Source organism: Motacilla alba, chromosome 4, assembly GCF_015832195.1.
Source record: "Motacilla alba alba isolate MOTALB_02 chromosome 4, Motacilla_alba_V1.0_pri, whole genome shotgun sequence".
Taxonomy (NCBI): Eukaryota; Metazoa; Chordata; class Aves; order Passeriformes; family Motacillidae; genus Motacilla; species Motacilla alba.
The window spans coordinates 42627382-42644896 of NC_052019.1; the positions used below are offsets into that span (position 1 = coordinate 42627382).

At 39.2% G+C, this 17515-nt stretch overlaps 1 protein-coding gene across 16 annotated transcripts in view; it reads right to left on the reverse strand.

The window, feature by feature from the left end:
• The window catches only part of TRIM2 (tripartite motif containing 2), a 109324-nt gene that overhangs the window by 20358 nt on the left and 71451 nt on the right, over window positions 1–17515 (reverse strand). For 15 of the 16 annotated variants that reach the window (XM_038134614.1, XM_038134608.1, XM_038134602.1 and 12 more), the window contains 4 exons: window positions 15469–15706; window positions 9087–9238; window positions 8226–8406; window positions 4493–5216 (listed from right to left, as the gene is read on the reverse strand). In XM_038134614.1, coding sequence (XP_037990542.1) covers window positions 4493–5216; window positions 8226–8406; window positions 9087–9238; window positions 15469–15706 — 1295 coding nt within the window. Of the gene's footprint in view, window positions 1–4492; window positions 5217–8225; window positions 8407–9086; window positions 9239–14668; window positions 15409–15468; window positions 15707–17515 lie in introns of those variants that run through there. The other variant, XM_038134618.1, reaches the window with a different exon arrangement.

The following is a 17515-nucleotide window of genomic DNA, read 5'->3' on the forward strand; positions in this document are numbered from 1 at the left end:
CTTTCCATTTTGAATAATTAACTGCACCAGCAGAGATCTGAATCCAAGCGCAGGCTCTTCAGATTATGAGGAAAGCCTCTAGGAAAGCATGTCAGCCTCTGGAAAAGCAGGCTTTTGCTACTGACTCTGCAATACCAAAGGATGATAGCTCCCCTCTGTAAGCAGAAATTCCTTCCTTATGAACATACCTGCCTAAGAGAGAGTCTTCAGCAAATCTTTTACTGCAAGATACTACCCCTCCGTATCAAGGCATTTCATGTTTTGTCTTCTCTCCATCATGGGCAGTCACCCATCTCTCCTTAGCCTAGGGAGGCACCAACATTTCAATTGCACAGGGCCGGAACTAGTAGGAGCCTCATTCCAGAGTTTCCCAAGCAGCCTGGTTAACAGATGAAAGCCTGCATCTTTTGTGCCCATCGTTGCCCAGCTTTATTTCCCTACAGTTCTGAGCTACTGCAGGGCACAAAGGAGGAGAAGACAGAGATTTTACTGCAAGCTGCTGGGGATTGGGAGAAAACAGGAAAGATTTCAAAAGGAGAAGACTGAACAGAGCTATTGGCAAGCAGATTTGAGGCCTGTGGAAAATCTCCTTTTATACCATTTTTGTACACAGGTAATGATCAGATTTGTTTTAACCCTATCTAATTCCTTCTGGTATTCCTGAGCCTAACCTGCATAAACCAATTAATTCAGCTCTCAACAAAGTGTGCATTTGCTGCTCAAGATAAAATGGTTCATAATTTCCATCTTTTACTCTTGAGCAACAGTTGTTATACTGAGTCTCACCAAAAAGAAGAAGGAAAAAATAATCTAAAAGCCCATTAACACTGACAGGAGATGTTAAAAATAACATCACATAACTGTAATAAGAATCTGCTTTTTAAGTCCTGGGAATCTGAACAAACTTGTATATTTCTGATGCTCATAGTAAGAGAAGGAGTGTTTTTTGCTTTCCAAGTTTCACTAATATGAATAGTAACTCCCCTGCTTGCTAACCTAGATTCCCCAGCTTTCTAAAACACAAAGAAAAACATGTCAGTTATTCCCTCCAGCAGGAAGGGAATAGATTCAGAGAGACAAAATCAAACTGCAGAAATAGTACAGATTACTGGGAAGACTTAAAGAGGTTATGAGTGGCCATAACCTTGTGTAGGTACCTTATTGTGTAGGTACCATTTCTTTCCTGCCTATAGCACTTCAAATAATTCTTCTTGGACTCTTTCCTACGTGGTACAGAAAAAAAAAAAGAAGGCAAAATTAAACAGCATGGAAAGGTCTACATACATACTGCATAGACAGGCATCAAGGAGTTTTCTTGTTTCCCGGCTTCCTTTCTTTTTTAGCTCAGAGTGCCAAAAGATATTCAGTCAAATCTTACACATTGAGGCTGTGATGTCCCCTCTCATAATAGATGCAGCTGAAGCACAAAAGTCTCTGTAGTAAAACTGCACCGAATTGTTAACCCTTTGTGTTTGCTGTAAAATGAAGTTCCCAACTAACTTTAAGTTTAAAAAAAGTCAGTCTGTTGTTGAAGGCACATTGTGTGTAACCTTTAAAGAGGAATGAATAATTCAGTAGGAACTCTGGCAGATATGCCCACATACTGTTAGAAGTGAAGATGGACTGGTTTGTGTTAATTTGCTTTACACAGCACCTGCCCCTAAAAGCTGGGCCAAGACCACCTCCAAGCCCTGCTCGTGCAGCAGAGCCTCTGTCACCACAGACAGGTGTGCACAAACCTAGAGTAAGAGCAAATCAGAAATTCTTTACTGCTACAGCAGCCAAACCTCAAATTACAACAGCCAAATTCAGGCCAGGTCTCTGCTGTCAGCAAATCAGAACTACACTGGGGGCTTTGCCAGCAATGTGGTATCGAGAGTTCTTCCTCCCTGTCCAATACAGGTATGACTGCAATGCAACGCAGTGTAGGCCTGGCAAAATTCCACACTGACCATGACAGGCCCACAGAGCTCACAATGAGCATCAGAGGGATTGGGGCTAAAAAACGGGAAAAGGAAAGCCTACTTTCCCATTACTAGGCATTCCTATTTCTACAGCAGGAAGGCTGGACCAGATGACCCAGTGTGGCCCTTCCAACCTTATTTCTTTTGTGATTCTGTGAAACACCCAATCAAGAACCCCTTTGCTCCCTCTAAGCCTGCTTTTTAAACAGCACTAAAGCTATGATTACATAGACCTTGTTTGTGGGTTTTGGGTTTTGGTTGTTTTTTTTTTTTTAATGTGGAATAAATTAACAGTAAGGCTTCTATTTGCTTTCAGCATTTATAACAGACCAGAAGATGACATTCACACCTAGTAAGGAGGCTGACAGAAGTTCTGTTAAAGGCAATTTTTTTTACATGTTAATGTACCAGCTAAACTTAGATGCTCAGTTACATGACTGAACAGACAACTAAACAGTCTGAGGAAAAGGAAAATTGGAAAATTGAACTTTCTAGCAGAGGGCCAACTCTCCATCTGGCTGTATCTGATGCCAATTCCAAATATAAGTAAATGAAGAGAAAAAAGCAATTCAAGTGGGAAATAGCACCACTACTGCTACATGTTGTAAAGAACCCAGTCACGAAAAGTGCCAGAAGGGAAAAAATACTAAGGCACACAGTGCAGCATGGCAGAGCTAGAACACAAGATGGGGTCCTGGACAGAGCAGCTGATGACAACCATGCCTCTTAACCCTTCCTTGAAGGACATGGAAGAGATTTACCAGGGAAGGTGTAAGTGACTGACACTGTGAACACCCCTCACCTCTGCTCAGCATGAGTCTAAAGCACAAAAGCAGGGTAATGAAAGAAAGACTTCCTTCTCACTTTAGTGTTTCCTACCAGTTGTAGTTGTAGAGGTAATAAAACCATTGGACAACAATTACTTTCTAGATTATCATAGGAACATTCTTGTTTGCATTTGTATAGACTAAGGACATGCTATGCAGATCTGCATGGACACACTCTTAGAGATTACACCTGTTTAAAAAGAATAATAAGTTCAGGATATAAATTATTGAGAAAGAAAAAGAGAATGCAGAAAATACCCTGCTCTTGGAAATAATAAATTACACAAATGTATGAATGTGCAATCAATAATTTGACCTTGGAATGTCTGAAGAGAGCCACATGCCATTTTAAAAGCCACAAATAACACAGCATTGGCAGAAGATACAATGCACACATCCCCATGAACAAAATGCAGTAATGTTGTATTAATGCTATCTCTTGTTAATACTAGCAGGAGAACAATCCCCTGCTAGCAGCTGATCAATTCCCTTGTGCATAAAAGCCCACACATCAGCATACATACAACAGCACACTCCACAGACTTGGATGCCCAGAGGAATATTACAGTGTGATTCCCCAACACAGCTGTACAAGCTTCTGGCAGGCCAAATAGAAGATTTATCTTGCCCAGTTTAAAATACAGATTCAGACTTGGCCAGGGCCATTGGAGGAATTCAACAAAGGGTTCAAAACACAGATACACAGTAGTGTTGCAGAACTGTGATAAACTTTACATTACCACATCAACAAATGAACCAAACCTTAACTTTTTAAAGTGAGCTGAAACTGGAAGCAAATTAACTCCATGAAAGCAATCCTTGTGAAAATGTCAGAAGTTTTACCTGTCTCAATAATTTTGCATATTTTGGAAGAGTGCAAAACCCTAGAGCATTACAGCTGTGACTTTTCAGACATTGCATACATAAGCCCACAGAAGCCCAGAGGAACATCTCTATGTAGGGTCATTCTGTGAAATGAGTGGCTGAAAACTGAACACAAAATATTACTATCAGCTCTGTTTTTTCTATAAAATAATGATCCATATATCCCAAATGTGGACACTCCAAGAGATTTCCTGGAGCAAAAGCTCTGAGACATGCATAGCTCTTGTTCTAATGAAATACATCTTCCTGTTTTCAGTTGTGAAGAAGGGGAGAAGGTAAAACTCAAAAATAAAGCACATGGTCATGGTTGCATCACAACTGCATCACAATAGAACTAAAAGGCTCTGGACTTCTAGGAATACATTTAAGACTTCTAGCATATATGATACGTTGGAGAGAGTAGTTTAAAAAAAGAACACCTAACAAACAGTACCACTACCAACAAAAGCCAAACCATACCACTATTTGGTAGTCAAGCCATAAAATGTTAACTAGAAGTAAGGGATACGGAAGCAGAAATTACAAGCTGAAATTATTTTAATCCATACCAAAAGCTTTGCAATATGAATATTAATGATTTTTAAAATATCCCAAATCAAATGTATCCATTTCTCAACTGAAATCCCAATTAAATATTTCCTGCAAACTATTTTTGAAGTGTGTACTTCCAAAATGTACATATAAAACAAAGTCAGGAGGCCTAATGGTATTATCAGGTTGCTCGACTTAGAGCTTTAGCTTTACAATAACTAAACTTTTTAATTCAGTTTCCCTGAACTATTTTTAAGTATGTCAACAGGCAGCCAAGTCACCTACCTATTCTGAAGATCAAATCATCTTCAATGGGATTCTCTTTTCTTTTGCCAGTGCTGTACATGCTCGCAGGTCTTTTCACAGCTTTCTGCTTCACATGACCACTGCCTGGAGATTTAACACGTCTCTTAACCCCTTCAGTGGTAGGAGACACATCTGCTGACCTGACCACTTTAAGTTTGAACGGGCTGCCCTTGATATGTTGATCATAAAGTCTCAGTGACAAAGTGAAGTCTCCTTCTTTCTGAACAGTATACAAAAACTCGTAAGTGCCGTTTTTGTTGTCAAGTATTTCTCCGTCCGCTACGCTCCCATCAGGCGTGCTCAGTTCAGCAGTGAGGTAAGCATTCCCAGATTTACAGAGCTCCCCATCCTTGTCCTTGGTTGTGATGGTAACGGACATGGGCTGTCCGATCACCGTCTGCCTCAGTCCCTCACCGGTGGCAACTGTTTCAGAGGCAACAGCGTTGGTGGTTAAAATAGTCCCCAGGTTGTGAATGGACTTCTTCAGGCCTTCTGTTTCCACTATGAAGTCCAACTGATCGTTTTCTCGGGGCTGCAGCGGGAAGTCACGCTCGGCCAGTTCGTTCAGCTTGTCACTCATCTGCTTCTTCACCAGCAGCACTTCGGTTTCGGTGCCATGGTTGAGGGCTTGGGCTGTAAAGTTGCTGCAGCTTTTAATGCTTTCCTGTCCTTCTAGTAAGGTATCCAGCTGTGTCTGGAGGACCTGTGTGCATTACCATACACTGGATTAGCATCATGTTACAAGAGCTATCCCCGGAAGATGTGGCATGTAAAGGTCTTTGTAGGCACCAAATTTATAATGTCTTATTTTAGAGTTTAATTTAAACCTTCATTTTAGAAGAAGTAGCACACTAATCACCAACCTGTATTTGGAATACAATACAATTTGGAAAAAAATACCCTGGTTTAGGGAATCAAGAGTTTACAGACCCACTGTCACACTAGACTGAATTATTGCCCCACCTATCTTGTCTTGTTTGGTTTTGGGTTTTTTGGTTTTGTTTTGTTTCCGTTTTGTTTTGGGTTTTTGTTGTTGTTGTTTGGTTTTGGTATTTTTTGAGCAAAACCCCAGCAACAAATGTAGAAGTTTGAACCCTGCCCCATCTAACTCTCAGCAGTCACAGTTAATGAGACAGTTACTGGAACTGAGTTATGTTCACAGAAGCAGAGATATTTTGGAGTCATGAGGTCCATTAATAAGAGGCTGCAAGAAACTTTTTGATACTGTTTCTTCAGAACCAAGGGAATCTGGGGCTTACTCCTCTATGAAGATGGACAAGAAGGCCTCAAGACCTGGATGCACATCCATCCTGAGGAAAAGTGGGATTCCTGAACTAAATAAGTAAAGAAAGGAAAAATCTCCCTAGCAGAAGGTAAATTGATTTCTCACTTTCAGCAGGCAGGAAAGCAAAATATACACAATCGGTTGTAGATAGTGAAAAGAGTTGGACTGAGTAGCCAGAAATGTTGGTGGGCAGCAAGTGGCCACTCAATATTTATATTAAGACTATGAAAGAGCTTCTATTATAGGGTAAGTTCTGGCCCTCAGTCTACAATTCTTAAAACAGTATTGACCTCAAAATTGCTAGGTGTGGGCTGGGAACAGAACTAACATTAAAAAAAAAAAAAAAAACCAAACTATTTTGCAATGAATATGAAAAGGATCCCTGAATTATAACAACCTAGCAGAGATATTCATGATAGTCAAGATAACATTGCAGCTGCCCTCCACAATCTCCACTGATAAAATCCCCAAATGAAGGTATCCAGCCACATGGTTTATTTTTACTACATAGAAGAACTATGGCACAGATATGGCTGTGGATTAGAGAAGTTATTTTGTTGACTGTCACTGTAAAGTAAATGTTTTTGAAACATTTCAATTGACGTAAAGTAAACTTAAAGACTGGATGTATTTATCGCTATGAAATATTCTTCCCTTGCTGAGACACACTATGTAATGACACTGAATTCTAAAAGCATTTTTTTTCTGAATTTTCCAAAGCTTTAGACTTTTCATCCACTGGAGAAAATCCAGGCTCATGTGTTACTGATACAGGAAAGGGATAGCAACACAAAATCTTTTAGAATGAACAAATTTCAAGACTACTCTGAAATTTCAAGTCACCTGCTTTTCTAGGCACATAGAAACTTCTCAGGATGCAATACAAGGCATTTCTAATCTGTTTGGTCTTCATTCAAAGACATAAGAAGTTAAAAGAGAGCATAGCCAATAAGGTCCCAGGATGACAAAACCCCATATGCTTCAGATAACAGGCCACAAACTAAAAGAAAGACAATACTTTCTGAAGACAGTTTTCTTTCATTACAAAAATGGAAAATATTAAATCCTAACATAAATAATATTTTAAATGCACATAGAGTATTTTACATCTTACACTCTTTCAGTCCATTGGACAACGAACTGAACTCCCTACATTTTCTTAGTAAAGGACAGGCCTTTAATTTTTTCATTTTTTCAAAAGCATATGATCAGAATGATTGTATTTTGCAGGACTAATAGCCATCTAAAAGTAAAATCCAATTTCATTTGGGGTTTTTTAATAGAAACAGGGTAGATGCCTCTTTTACTGCTTATGTACCACTTCATAAAAATTGGATTCCCTAACGCTCACAGTTATTAAAATATTTTAAAGCTCTTTAAACAACAATAAAATAATTTAACACCATATTCCATTTTGTGTAGACTTTGTACACATACAGAATATATTTGCTTGCTATGGAAGTGTGACATCTTGAATACATTTAGATGAACCTGGGATCTAAATTATTGATGCTCAAACTTCTGTAAGCTGCTGCTTAGCTCTGGAGTTGACTAAATTCTGTGCCACAATGGTTTTGGGCTCCCTATGTTCCTAAAAGTATGTATCTTGTGCATATATTAGAATTCCTCCATTTCCACAGGCTCAGCAGTTCAGCACCTTTCTAATGATGTTTTCAAGCCTATTCTACATCCAGAAACACATCATTCCTCCACTTCAGACATCTGGAGATGCTCGAGCTGCTCAGTAATGGCAGTCTTGAAACTCCAGTTATTGATGGTATTTTCTTTTAAAGGCAACTTTCATGGAGAAATCTTTCTTTATAAAGCAGAGAACTGATGCGCAAGAAAATAAGGACTAAATTCTTTAATTATCCTGATTCAGACCTAATAATCCTGAACAAAATCTCTACCCACCAGGCTACAGGCTTTGCTTTGTAAAAATACAGATTTCTGAAGCTTGGTCTACAACATAAGGGGAAAACCCCCAGAATCAATCATCCAGATAGGAAGTAAAAGAATGAATACAGCTCTGCAATCTGTTACTCTCCTCATTCCCCTAAGAAAGTGAGATGTCCCTCCAATCTTTTTGTATTCCAACAGGTGACATCTAACGTGAAATAGGTTACCAAGCACTGGAAAGAAAAACAGTGCTTTGAAGCAAAACAGGCAGCCTTACTCAGTTCTTCAGGATAAATTGTTTGGCCTATATCTTCATGCTCATCTTATAAGGAAAATTGTTTGGCCTGTATCTTCCTGCTCCTCTTATAAGGCTGAGCACCCACAAGTGAGGCTCTGCAGCTCCTGATTTTAGGAAAACAAAGTTCTCTGGATCTCAGACACAATTTGTCAAACTGGCGTCCTGCATCATTTGTAAAAAACAGCTGATTAAATTAACAGCTTTTCATTGAAACAAAACATGCATCTTACTTTGTGTTTAAGGCCATAATTCACTTCCAGCTCCATGAGCAGCACGCTCTTTCGCACATTTAAAGTCTTCTGGAGTTCATCAAAAGTGGAATGAATGTCATCTACGATGCTAGCCTTTTGGTTGGTTAACTGGTGTATGATTTCAGATATAAAATGAAGTGCTGAGTCAATCTCTGGAAGCCTGAGGGAGGAATTAAATTACAAAGATTGCTGTTTCAGTCATTAAACATTGGCCCTTGCCCTGCTATCTTTTGATTAAACCCTCTCATCAGCAGGCTGTCTTTAAATTTGGTCATTTCCCAGAAGTAAGTTCATTCCTTTTATAACCACACAGTGGGTCTGGTCTGATAAAATAAGGCTAAGCCACAGTCCTCCCCTGTGCAAATCCATTAGACTTTAAGCATTGCCAACAATGAGGCCTTGAATCCTCTGTCCTTTATGCAGTATATCTACTCAAGAAGATTTAACTAGATTTATCCCACTTTTTCTTTTTTTTTAAAGCCCTTTTGCCATCGTAGTGTTTGTACCTATCTTTTTAACAGCCATCATTATTTAGTTAGCTGTCATTAAATTCATGATTGGACAGTAGTTTCCTCCTTAGCATTTTATGCCCCTTCTTTGCATGACACTTGGATTTCCAATGGCATCTGATTTGTGAAAGACAGATAGGAATCTTTTGTTCTTTTTGCCGACCCCTCAGTACATCCCACTCAATGGATTTTTTGTCCTTATGCTCACCTCACTATCCCCGTTTCCTAGGTAAATACCCATGGAACCAGCACATTAAAACATCCATCCTGGTCAGCACAGGAAGCCAGTGATAAAACTGAAAATGGAACACAGTCAGTGGAGCCTCCATACCTTTTGTTGACAGCATCCAATTGGACTTGGAGGGAAGCCTTGTGTTGCTCCACCACATCCTTGAGTGGTACCGTGGGGTGCTCTGCATGTTCTCCCTCGGTGCACTCCCGGCACATGGCTGTCTCACAGGACTGGCAGTAAAACTCCATCACCTGGAAAAGTGCACAACTCTGCACTCAAACATGGCAGCAGTAACATAACTCGAAGCACATCTTACTGAGTCTTGGACTCGTTTATTAGCCAAGCTCTGAGACAAAGCTTCTGTTTTCTTAGGCACCAATAATTTACTGCCTAAAAGAAGATGGCTGTTATTCTTACATATTTTATATCAAAATGCTCATTTAAAAGCATTTTATTCCATCATAAAGTGTCAGAATAGCAGCCTGTGAACAACACTGGACATCACTGCTGCTCCTAACATCATCTTTATACTGTGTAATAGTAAGTTTTGGTGTTTCTCTTACATACTCCATGAAACGACTTAAAAAAACAGGCATTCAACTACCCTCACTAACTCAATCCTTAGTCTTCCCATAGGGTCTGCTAAAGAAAGTGTAAACTTAGGCTGGTTTTCATAACAGGGCCACTCTTGAAAAACAAACTCACTGGAAATCACCACACAGCAAGTTTATTTGCTAGGGGAAAGCACCCTAAATGAATCAACATGCTGCAGGGAAAAATCTCCATATCCCATTACTAATCCCTTAAAACCATTAAAACCTCATAGCTGAGATTGTAATTGGAATGCTGATCTACACTTGAAAGAGGAGGAGATTGTTTCAACCTGTTAAGTACCCAGCAAGATGCTCTTTAGAGATAAAAATAGATCTTTACATGTAATAGATAACCCAAATTCTGAATATATTCATGAAGGGAAAGAAACAGAGAAGTCCTGTGCCCAAAATCACATGTTAGTCAAAATAATGCACATATATGCAAATTTGGCATGAGACTTTCTTTCACAGCTAGTAAGTCCTTGGGCACAAAGCGTTTTAGGTTTATTAAAAAGAATATAAGGAAGTTTGTAGTATATGCTTCAAAGCAAGACATTGGCAGCTCTTTTGCATTCAGAGCACAGCATCAGAATCTTGAATAATTCAGCTGATGCTTCTGGCACTCAGACATCTTGCACAGAAATGGTTGTGCTGGAGTTGTTGGTTGATGAGACGGTTGTGTAGAACCATCTGTTTTCAGGTGTGCAGAGGGATTTGAAACAGCACCGTGCAAAATACCTGGCTGCTCCAAGGCATCTTGAGAATTAAGGAGGGGGAAGCAAGAACCATGATTTGCACATGGCTGTTAGCATTAACAGGGATTTTCCTCTGATAAGCTCCTTTCTGTCTTATTCCCATTCTTCCATCTTATCTCAATTCACAAGATATGGGATTCCCATGCAGTGAGAATTTAGTAATTTGTCAGCCACTCATGTAAGCTGAGAAAATTTAAAAGTTGATCTAAATAACCTGTGTAATATCAAATAGATCAGCAACAAGAAAAAAAAAAGTAGATCTTCAAAAAAACACCAACCCTCATGAACACTACTCCAGTGACTGTGAATTTAGCAGTCTCATTGTAGTAGATCCTCTGAGGCCTGACAGTTACTTTGGTAACTGTGCACTGTGATGTGATGCATTCTTACAGTGCATGGAGGAAATCACAGTTAAACAGAGTTTAGGATTAAAGTTCTTTTCAAAGGCTTCAAAAGTCTGCAGTCAGAAGCAGCCAAAAGGAAGAATATTTTAATAGGAAACTCTGAAATATTTTATGGCCAAAAAAAAAAAATCATTCATTTATTTTGCATGAGTGTCCAAAATTCATCTTTCTTCCTCTTAATAATTTTATGCTTAGGTTCAAGATATTTCAACAACCCCTTTATTTATTTGGTATTTTTATCTTTGGATACAGTAATTAGAATAATTTAGTATTTCTGTTTTCTACTGACCACCCCATAATAAACATCATTATATTTGCAGCCACATATATAAGAAAGGAAACATCTCATTGCCGTAAAGGTTGTTCAGCCTAAACAACTTTCTTCCTCTTTATTCAAGCATCAGGGAAACACAGAAGCTCAAATCATAATAGCAAACACACCACAAAAACCTAATGTGTATCTCTATATAGAAACAGTTGTCTTTGACTCAAATTCAAAATGTTTTGAGAAGAGCAGCTTTCATTTCCCACTATAATTTTTGTATTGTGCATAGATGAAAGAGAAGGAAAACCTAATAATAATACAATTCAGACTTCAACTGTCTAGATAGGCTGATTTCCTAAGAGTTTTTCTCTCACATCTCTTAATCAGGCAAGACTGATTTCTAACTACAGACAGACAAGTATCACTGGCTTTTTATCTCTCCCCTCCATGCCCAATGTGAGCATCACATTTTGTGACACTCCCAGAAAATTTTTCATTATGACAGGTTTGCCTTATAAAACATCTCAGAAAATGACATTTGCCTCTACTTTCCAAATGCAAGAGAGCTCTTGGGCTACACACTGTAGCACCCAGCACTGGCTTCAGCTGTATTTCCACCAAATTCAACGAGAACATTCCCATCAGCTGTAATGAAATGTGAATTAATATCCACTGCTTCTGAAATCCCACCCAGTAATTCCTACCTTAAACCAGCACAGCATATTTCAGCACAATGATGTAACTAGAGACCCATGCACATCTTCACTACTGTAATTCAACTGAATTTACAGAAACCTTAAACATTGCATAATCAAGGATCCAAGTACTTCTGAACTAGATTTCACAAAGCCAAGACACACTAATTCCAGCCCTTCAAAATTCAGGCCTTGAGGAAAAAGCTCTCACCAATCACAAGCCCCTCTTCTTTAAAATCACATTTGAAAAATCACATTGTTCATCCTCTGCTTTCTATTTGTTTGAATTAAAAGATCAGCCTACAGAAAAAAGATGAGTCAGCTCTTTGCCACCCACCTTCCTCATGTCACACACACGTTTAATTCCTCTGTCCCAGGGCTAGAGTGCACCTTAGCTTAGCATGCTTTGGCTTACTGAAGAATGTAAGTTTCAATTACCTGAGGGCACCTCTGAGCTACCTGATAAAATTTAGAATGTGGATTTTTCTCCCTCCCTAGTCACAGCTTTTGCCTTACCCACAGATTACACTTTAACGGGATACATGAGTAAGTGACATGGTGGGAAGTACAGAGGTGAGGAGAAAAAACATGGGTTTAAAAGGTAAGATATGAAGTCACTTCATCACAATATCAAGGATAGGTGATTTTTTATTTTTCTAAGAGAAGCATACAGGCAGTAAGCAACAAGTCCACAAGTTCAGGAAGTGTTTTTGTAATCAAGATCTTATGCCTGTCAAGTTGCCAAGCTATGCTATGATCTTTTGAGAAAAAGCTAGTCAGAGATAAGGCATTCTCTCTTGTTAAAAGGGTTTAATTTAATACTGTGTATCCTCTCTTGTTACACTCTAGAGGCAGAAAATACATTGCCCCACCTTCTACTTTGTAAAAACGTGGATCCTTCACTCTGAGCTGGTTTTCAGTTCAAACTCAAAACCCAAGTATAGACATTTCAGAGGCTACACCACTCATTACATACAATGAAGTTAGTTAGAATTTGATAGCCTTCCCTGCCCTGGCTTCTGTACCTGCCCCTAAATGACTGTAGATCAATGTTTCAAATCCAGAAAGCTTTTATACACAAGAGCTGCAGGTGTTTCACACCTGAGAATAAAGCCAATCTTATTGTAATGTGTAGGCAGAAGATAAGAATCTTCTAGTAGGTTCAAAAGTTCCATATGTGCCCTATAACCCTGTTTTAACAAGAACATACACTTGTGCTCCACATTGGGTCAAAATGAGAAAGCATTTTTTTGTAACCATAGTCTGTATAAAGATACTACAAACTAAGTTTCATTCTTCGTAAGAACACCCAGAACAAAGATGACACAACAGAGGATGGGAGGATGTGCACAGATGGAATAAAGTAAACATTCACACATATGGAAAATATGAGTGATGGGAATAGGTGACCAACTGGGAAGGGAAAGTATCTAATCTATGTGGCCTGAGGAAGGCTAACATGCAAGCAGACAGGCAAGCAAATGAGAAAGTATCTCTGCATCAGTTTCTATCTCATTTTAGTCAGAAAGGTTTAAGTCCAGGATGGCTGAAATGACTGAAAAAACTTGTTTAACCAGAAACTTATTTCCAAGCTAATATGAAGAAAAACTGGTAATATTTAAAATAAATATATTTGATGCAAATAGTAAAAATACAATGGGTCTGACCCAAAACAATATGTAAAAATTAATGGAGGGTGGATTTAGTACAGAATGACTGCTGGTTCTGTAAAGGCATTCTCCTCCAGCTGCCAGCTCAATCCTTTTTCACTTCCTGAAGCCCCCAGTAAATTTTCTAGCAGCCAGGCACTTAGAATCACAGAATACCCTGAGCTGGAAGGGACCTACAAGGATCATCAAAGTCCAACCCCTGGCCCTCCCAAGGACCACCCCAAGAGTCACACCGTGTACCTAAAAGCATTGTCCAAATGCTTCTTGAACTCTGGCAGGCTTGGTCCTGTGACCACCGCCCTGGGAATCACATTCCAAGGAAGACATTCTGGATGAAGATGTTTTAGATATTTCTAATATATAACCTACTTGCCACACAATGCTCTTGTGTCCTGATCCTATGAAGCCAGCATAATCCCACCTCCTCAGTGAGGCTTAAGGTGCCCAGCACCCTGCCCTGTGCACCCTTGCAGCCAGACCCACCCGGCCAGCTTCAAGCAGCTCTCCCAGTCTTACCTCAGCTCCTCCCATCACAAGGACTAATGTGTGCGCTTAGCTTTTAATTTCTTAGCTTTACAAGCTTTAAATTGGAGTCACCCTCAGGCTGTCCCCAACCCTCCCAGATACCCACTGAAGTGAGAGAATGCTCCCATCACACACTACTCAGCATCCTAAATGGCATGCTATGTTTCAAGGCAAGTCAAGTAGGTTTAGAGGACTTACAAATGCTCCTTTCCCTATAAAGGAGTTCTCAGAGAGGTATAAGGTGGCATATTTTTGATTGTAAACAAGCCAGGTATTTTAAACATACACAAAGAATAATCAGCTGATAGTTTAAAATACAAATCAAAGAACGCCTTAATTTTGACATTCTTCTGCATTTCTCAATCAAATGGCTCCTATCAAAATGGCTATGTCAGAAAACAACTATTCATTTTAAAGAGAGCAAATAAAATGCAAACAAAAACTAGGAATGCATTAATCAGTAACCACTACACACACATAAGTATAGTACACATTTTAAAAAGTTACACCAGTTATTCATTAATCAGAGTCCAACATCAGTTCTACAAGTCCACCTAGTTGCAACAGAGAAGGAACTGAGCTATTCCTCTATTACAGTAATTATTACCTATCAGCTGAATTACTCTTATACAACCAATGTACCCACACTGAGTATCAAATAAAACAGTCTCCAGAAAGTTGTCTTAAACTACTGACATGTGTTTCTTGGCTTGCATAGAAGCACAACATTCAGTTTACAATACAGCATTGCTGCGTTTTGCAGTCTCTACTTACATGTTTCCATAAGCTTAGCTATGAGTCAGGACCTCATATGCCTATCATGAAGTTAGACAGGTTAATGCTGAAAATTGTGAAGTCAGCAGAGTTAGAGCTGCTCTTGCAGTAATCTGTGAATATTAACTCAGTTGAGGGTATTTGCCAATGAATTTACTGATGTGACTTGAGCATGTGTGTGAGGACATGCTAGTTAAAAAGAGTAGGTGGAGGGAAAAAACAAAGCAGCCTCCAAGAACTGATATGAGAGATCCTCAAAACACTGCAGATAAACAGAAGCTCTCTATTTCTAGCCTGTGCTGATCCAAAGCATCCTAAGCTAGGACTCACCTTTATTTGGCTCTATGCTAATATGTTCACATACCTTTTGGTACTGCCCCAGTGTGCAGGTCAGTAAAACTCGTAAGGCCCTTGTCACATATTGCCAGACAAACACACAGGTACCCACAGTAACAGCTGATGCTACAAGTACAAGGGCTAAGGAAACCCAACCCAAAGAAGTAAAGGCACAAGGTTTAGTACTTGCAGGACAGTAATTCTGACCAAATGTGCCAAAAAAACCTCATCATCCCAGATGATTGGTAAGATAAAATAACATCCTGACTACTTCAAGATGCTCCACTAAAAGTATTTGAGTTAATTTGAAAAATCACTTGTCTTTTGCTGATTTTTTATAAAAATCAAAGAACTAGTGTGATTCCACTTCCCCTGCTTTCTCTTTAGAAAAAGACATCCATGAAACCCAGACAAGTCATCACATATCAATACCTGCACATAGCACAGGAGGCCATCTCACTTACATTTCCATCGTGATTGGGGCAGGAGAGAGGTTTGCCTGCAGCAACAGCAGTGACAGTCTCCAAGATGGAGGACTCCTCAATGCTGTTGTCCGGCGTTCGCTGCAGGACATCCATCAGGTTGGTAATAAAGAAGTTGTTCTGGAGTGCAGAAACCCCTTTCTCTGGCAGAATGGAGGTCTGGCGGCACACGGGGCAAGAAAGGGTTAAGCTATGGGCTGGAATGTAATTCTGTAAACACCTATGGGGAAGGAAGGTGGAAGGAGAAAGAAAGGGAAAGTATCATCAAAGAGGGAAAAAAAACCCCTTTCATCAGTTAAAGAGCTAGTTTGAAATAGTGTTACCCCTACTTATAAAAGTACATCAAACAGGCTTCTGAAGCAAAAGTGGTTACGGGGAACTTTTTTTTCTTTTAAACCTTTTTTTCACTCTGCCACATGAAAAAAAAGTTTCAGTAAGAAGATATCATTAAAAGAGTTACACAATTTTTTTGGGATATTCATGCAGTTGATCATGCTTTTAGAAAGCTACTGCATCCTGCTCACAGGATGTTTTATGCAGTAAAAATTTTGAATTTATCTGATAAAGTCTGACAGACATGAAGTTGCATCAAATATTTGAGCTTGTGCCTTTAATTGACTAACCGGTGCTTGACCCTTGTCTTTCCATCAGAATCTCCTTTAATAACTTGTGTTTGTGAGTTTAGTGTTTCAGAGGTATAACATGGTTCCAATAAAACCAAAGGAAATGTTTTCATCTATTTCAATTTGGAAAGTTATTTGGCAGCTACCCAAAATCAACAGAGCTTTCTTTATGACATGGGGAACTACCTGCTAGGTTATCACAGTTTATGTTAAGGGGAGTTTTGGAGGAAATTTTTGTTTGTGTTTGATTTTGAGGGCAGTGTTGGTGTTTTCCAGAAAAAGCAAATTTCACAGAGTATAAACCTGACACAAAAGTTCAGCAATCAACAACATGACAATATTGTGCCTAGGTGAGACTTAAGGCCACTTTTGGCCTCGGAAATGAAGTTAACACCTGGCTGGGCATGCAACATACAGTTGCATGCAATATTTTATATTCAGTATGGTCCTGTAAGCAGAAGAAGCTTTGCAAAATGCAGTTCTTAAGGGGAGCAGGGCTACACCAAGTTCCTCATGGGATGCCAACTGAGAAAGTGTGACCTCACACAGCTCCATAACCCTTTTACAAGGGTTTTAGTAGCACCACTCCTCATCTTCCCCTGGCAGCCCTCCTCCTGAACCCCCAGTAAGGGCTCCGTGAAAGGAGCACTTAAGCTTTGCACATCAGCACTTCACTGGAAGAGTTCTACCAGCCTCTCTCCATAACCAGATCAGCCTAAGAGGATTACAGTGAAAACCAGAAGCTAACCTTAGATTGTACACATGAACAGAAGTCAGGAAACTTAACACATGATGGTGAAAATCTTGTCTCACTGATGTCAGTAAGAGTTTTAGTGCTGCCTTTTTTAATGCTGGGATTTCCTATTGTTCTACAAAAGACCAGTTCATCTGACACAGGCAGAGATCCACAATTTTTCTTTCACCCTGTGCAAAATTAGAGATTCACACCACAATTCTTGCTAAGAGGTGGAAATCTCCTAAATTAAATAAGTGTTCACACCACATACCATTTATAAACATTCTACTGCCATTCAATATACAATCCAGAGTTGCATCCCGTCATCAGATTAAGAACTCTAACCACTAATTCTTCAGCTAACTTTTCTGTAGGTGCTGTGTTTTCCCCACAATTTGATGGATAATGCAACGTTAAAGTATCATTATGCATATTCAGTTCATTCAGCCGAATGCAGTAAAAGGCAGGTTGGTTTATCACATCTCTTTCCAGAGAGTTTTCCCACTTCAGTCAACCAAACTGCAGAATAATGAAGACATTTAATCTCAGGTTATTAATAATGTATATATCATGTCTAACTCTTGGACATTAAAAGGATGGGATAATTACTTATTGGCTTAGTAAATCAACAAAGATTATTTTTTCTTGTTTCTAATTACATGATAATCAG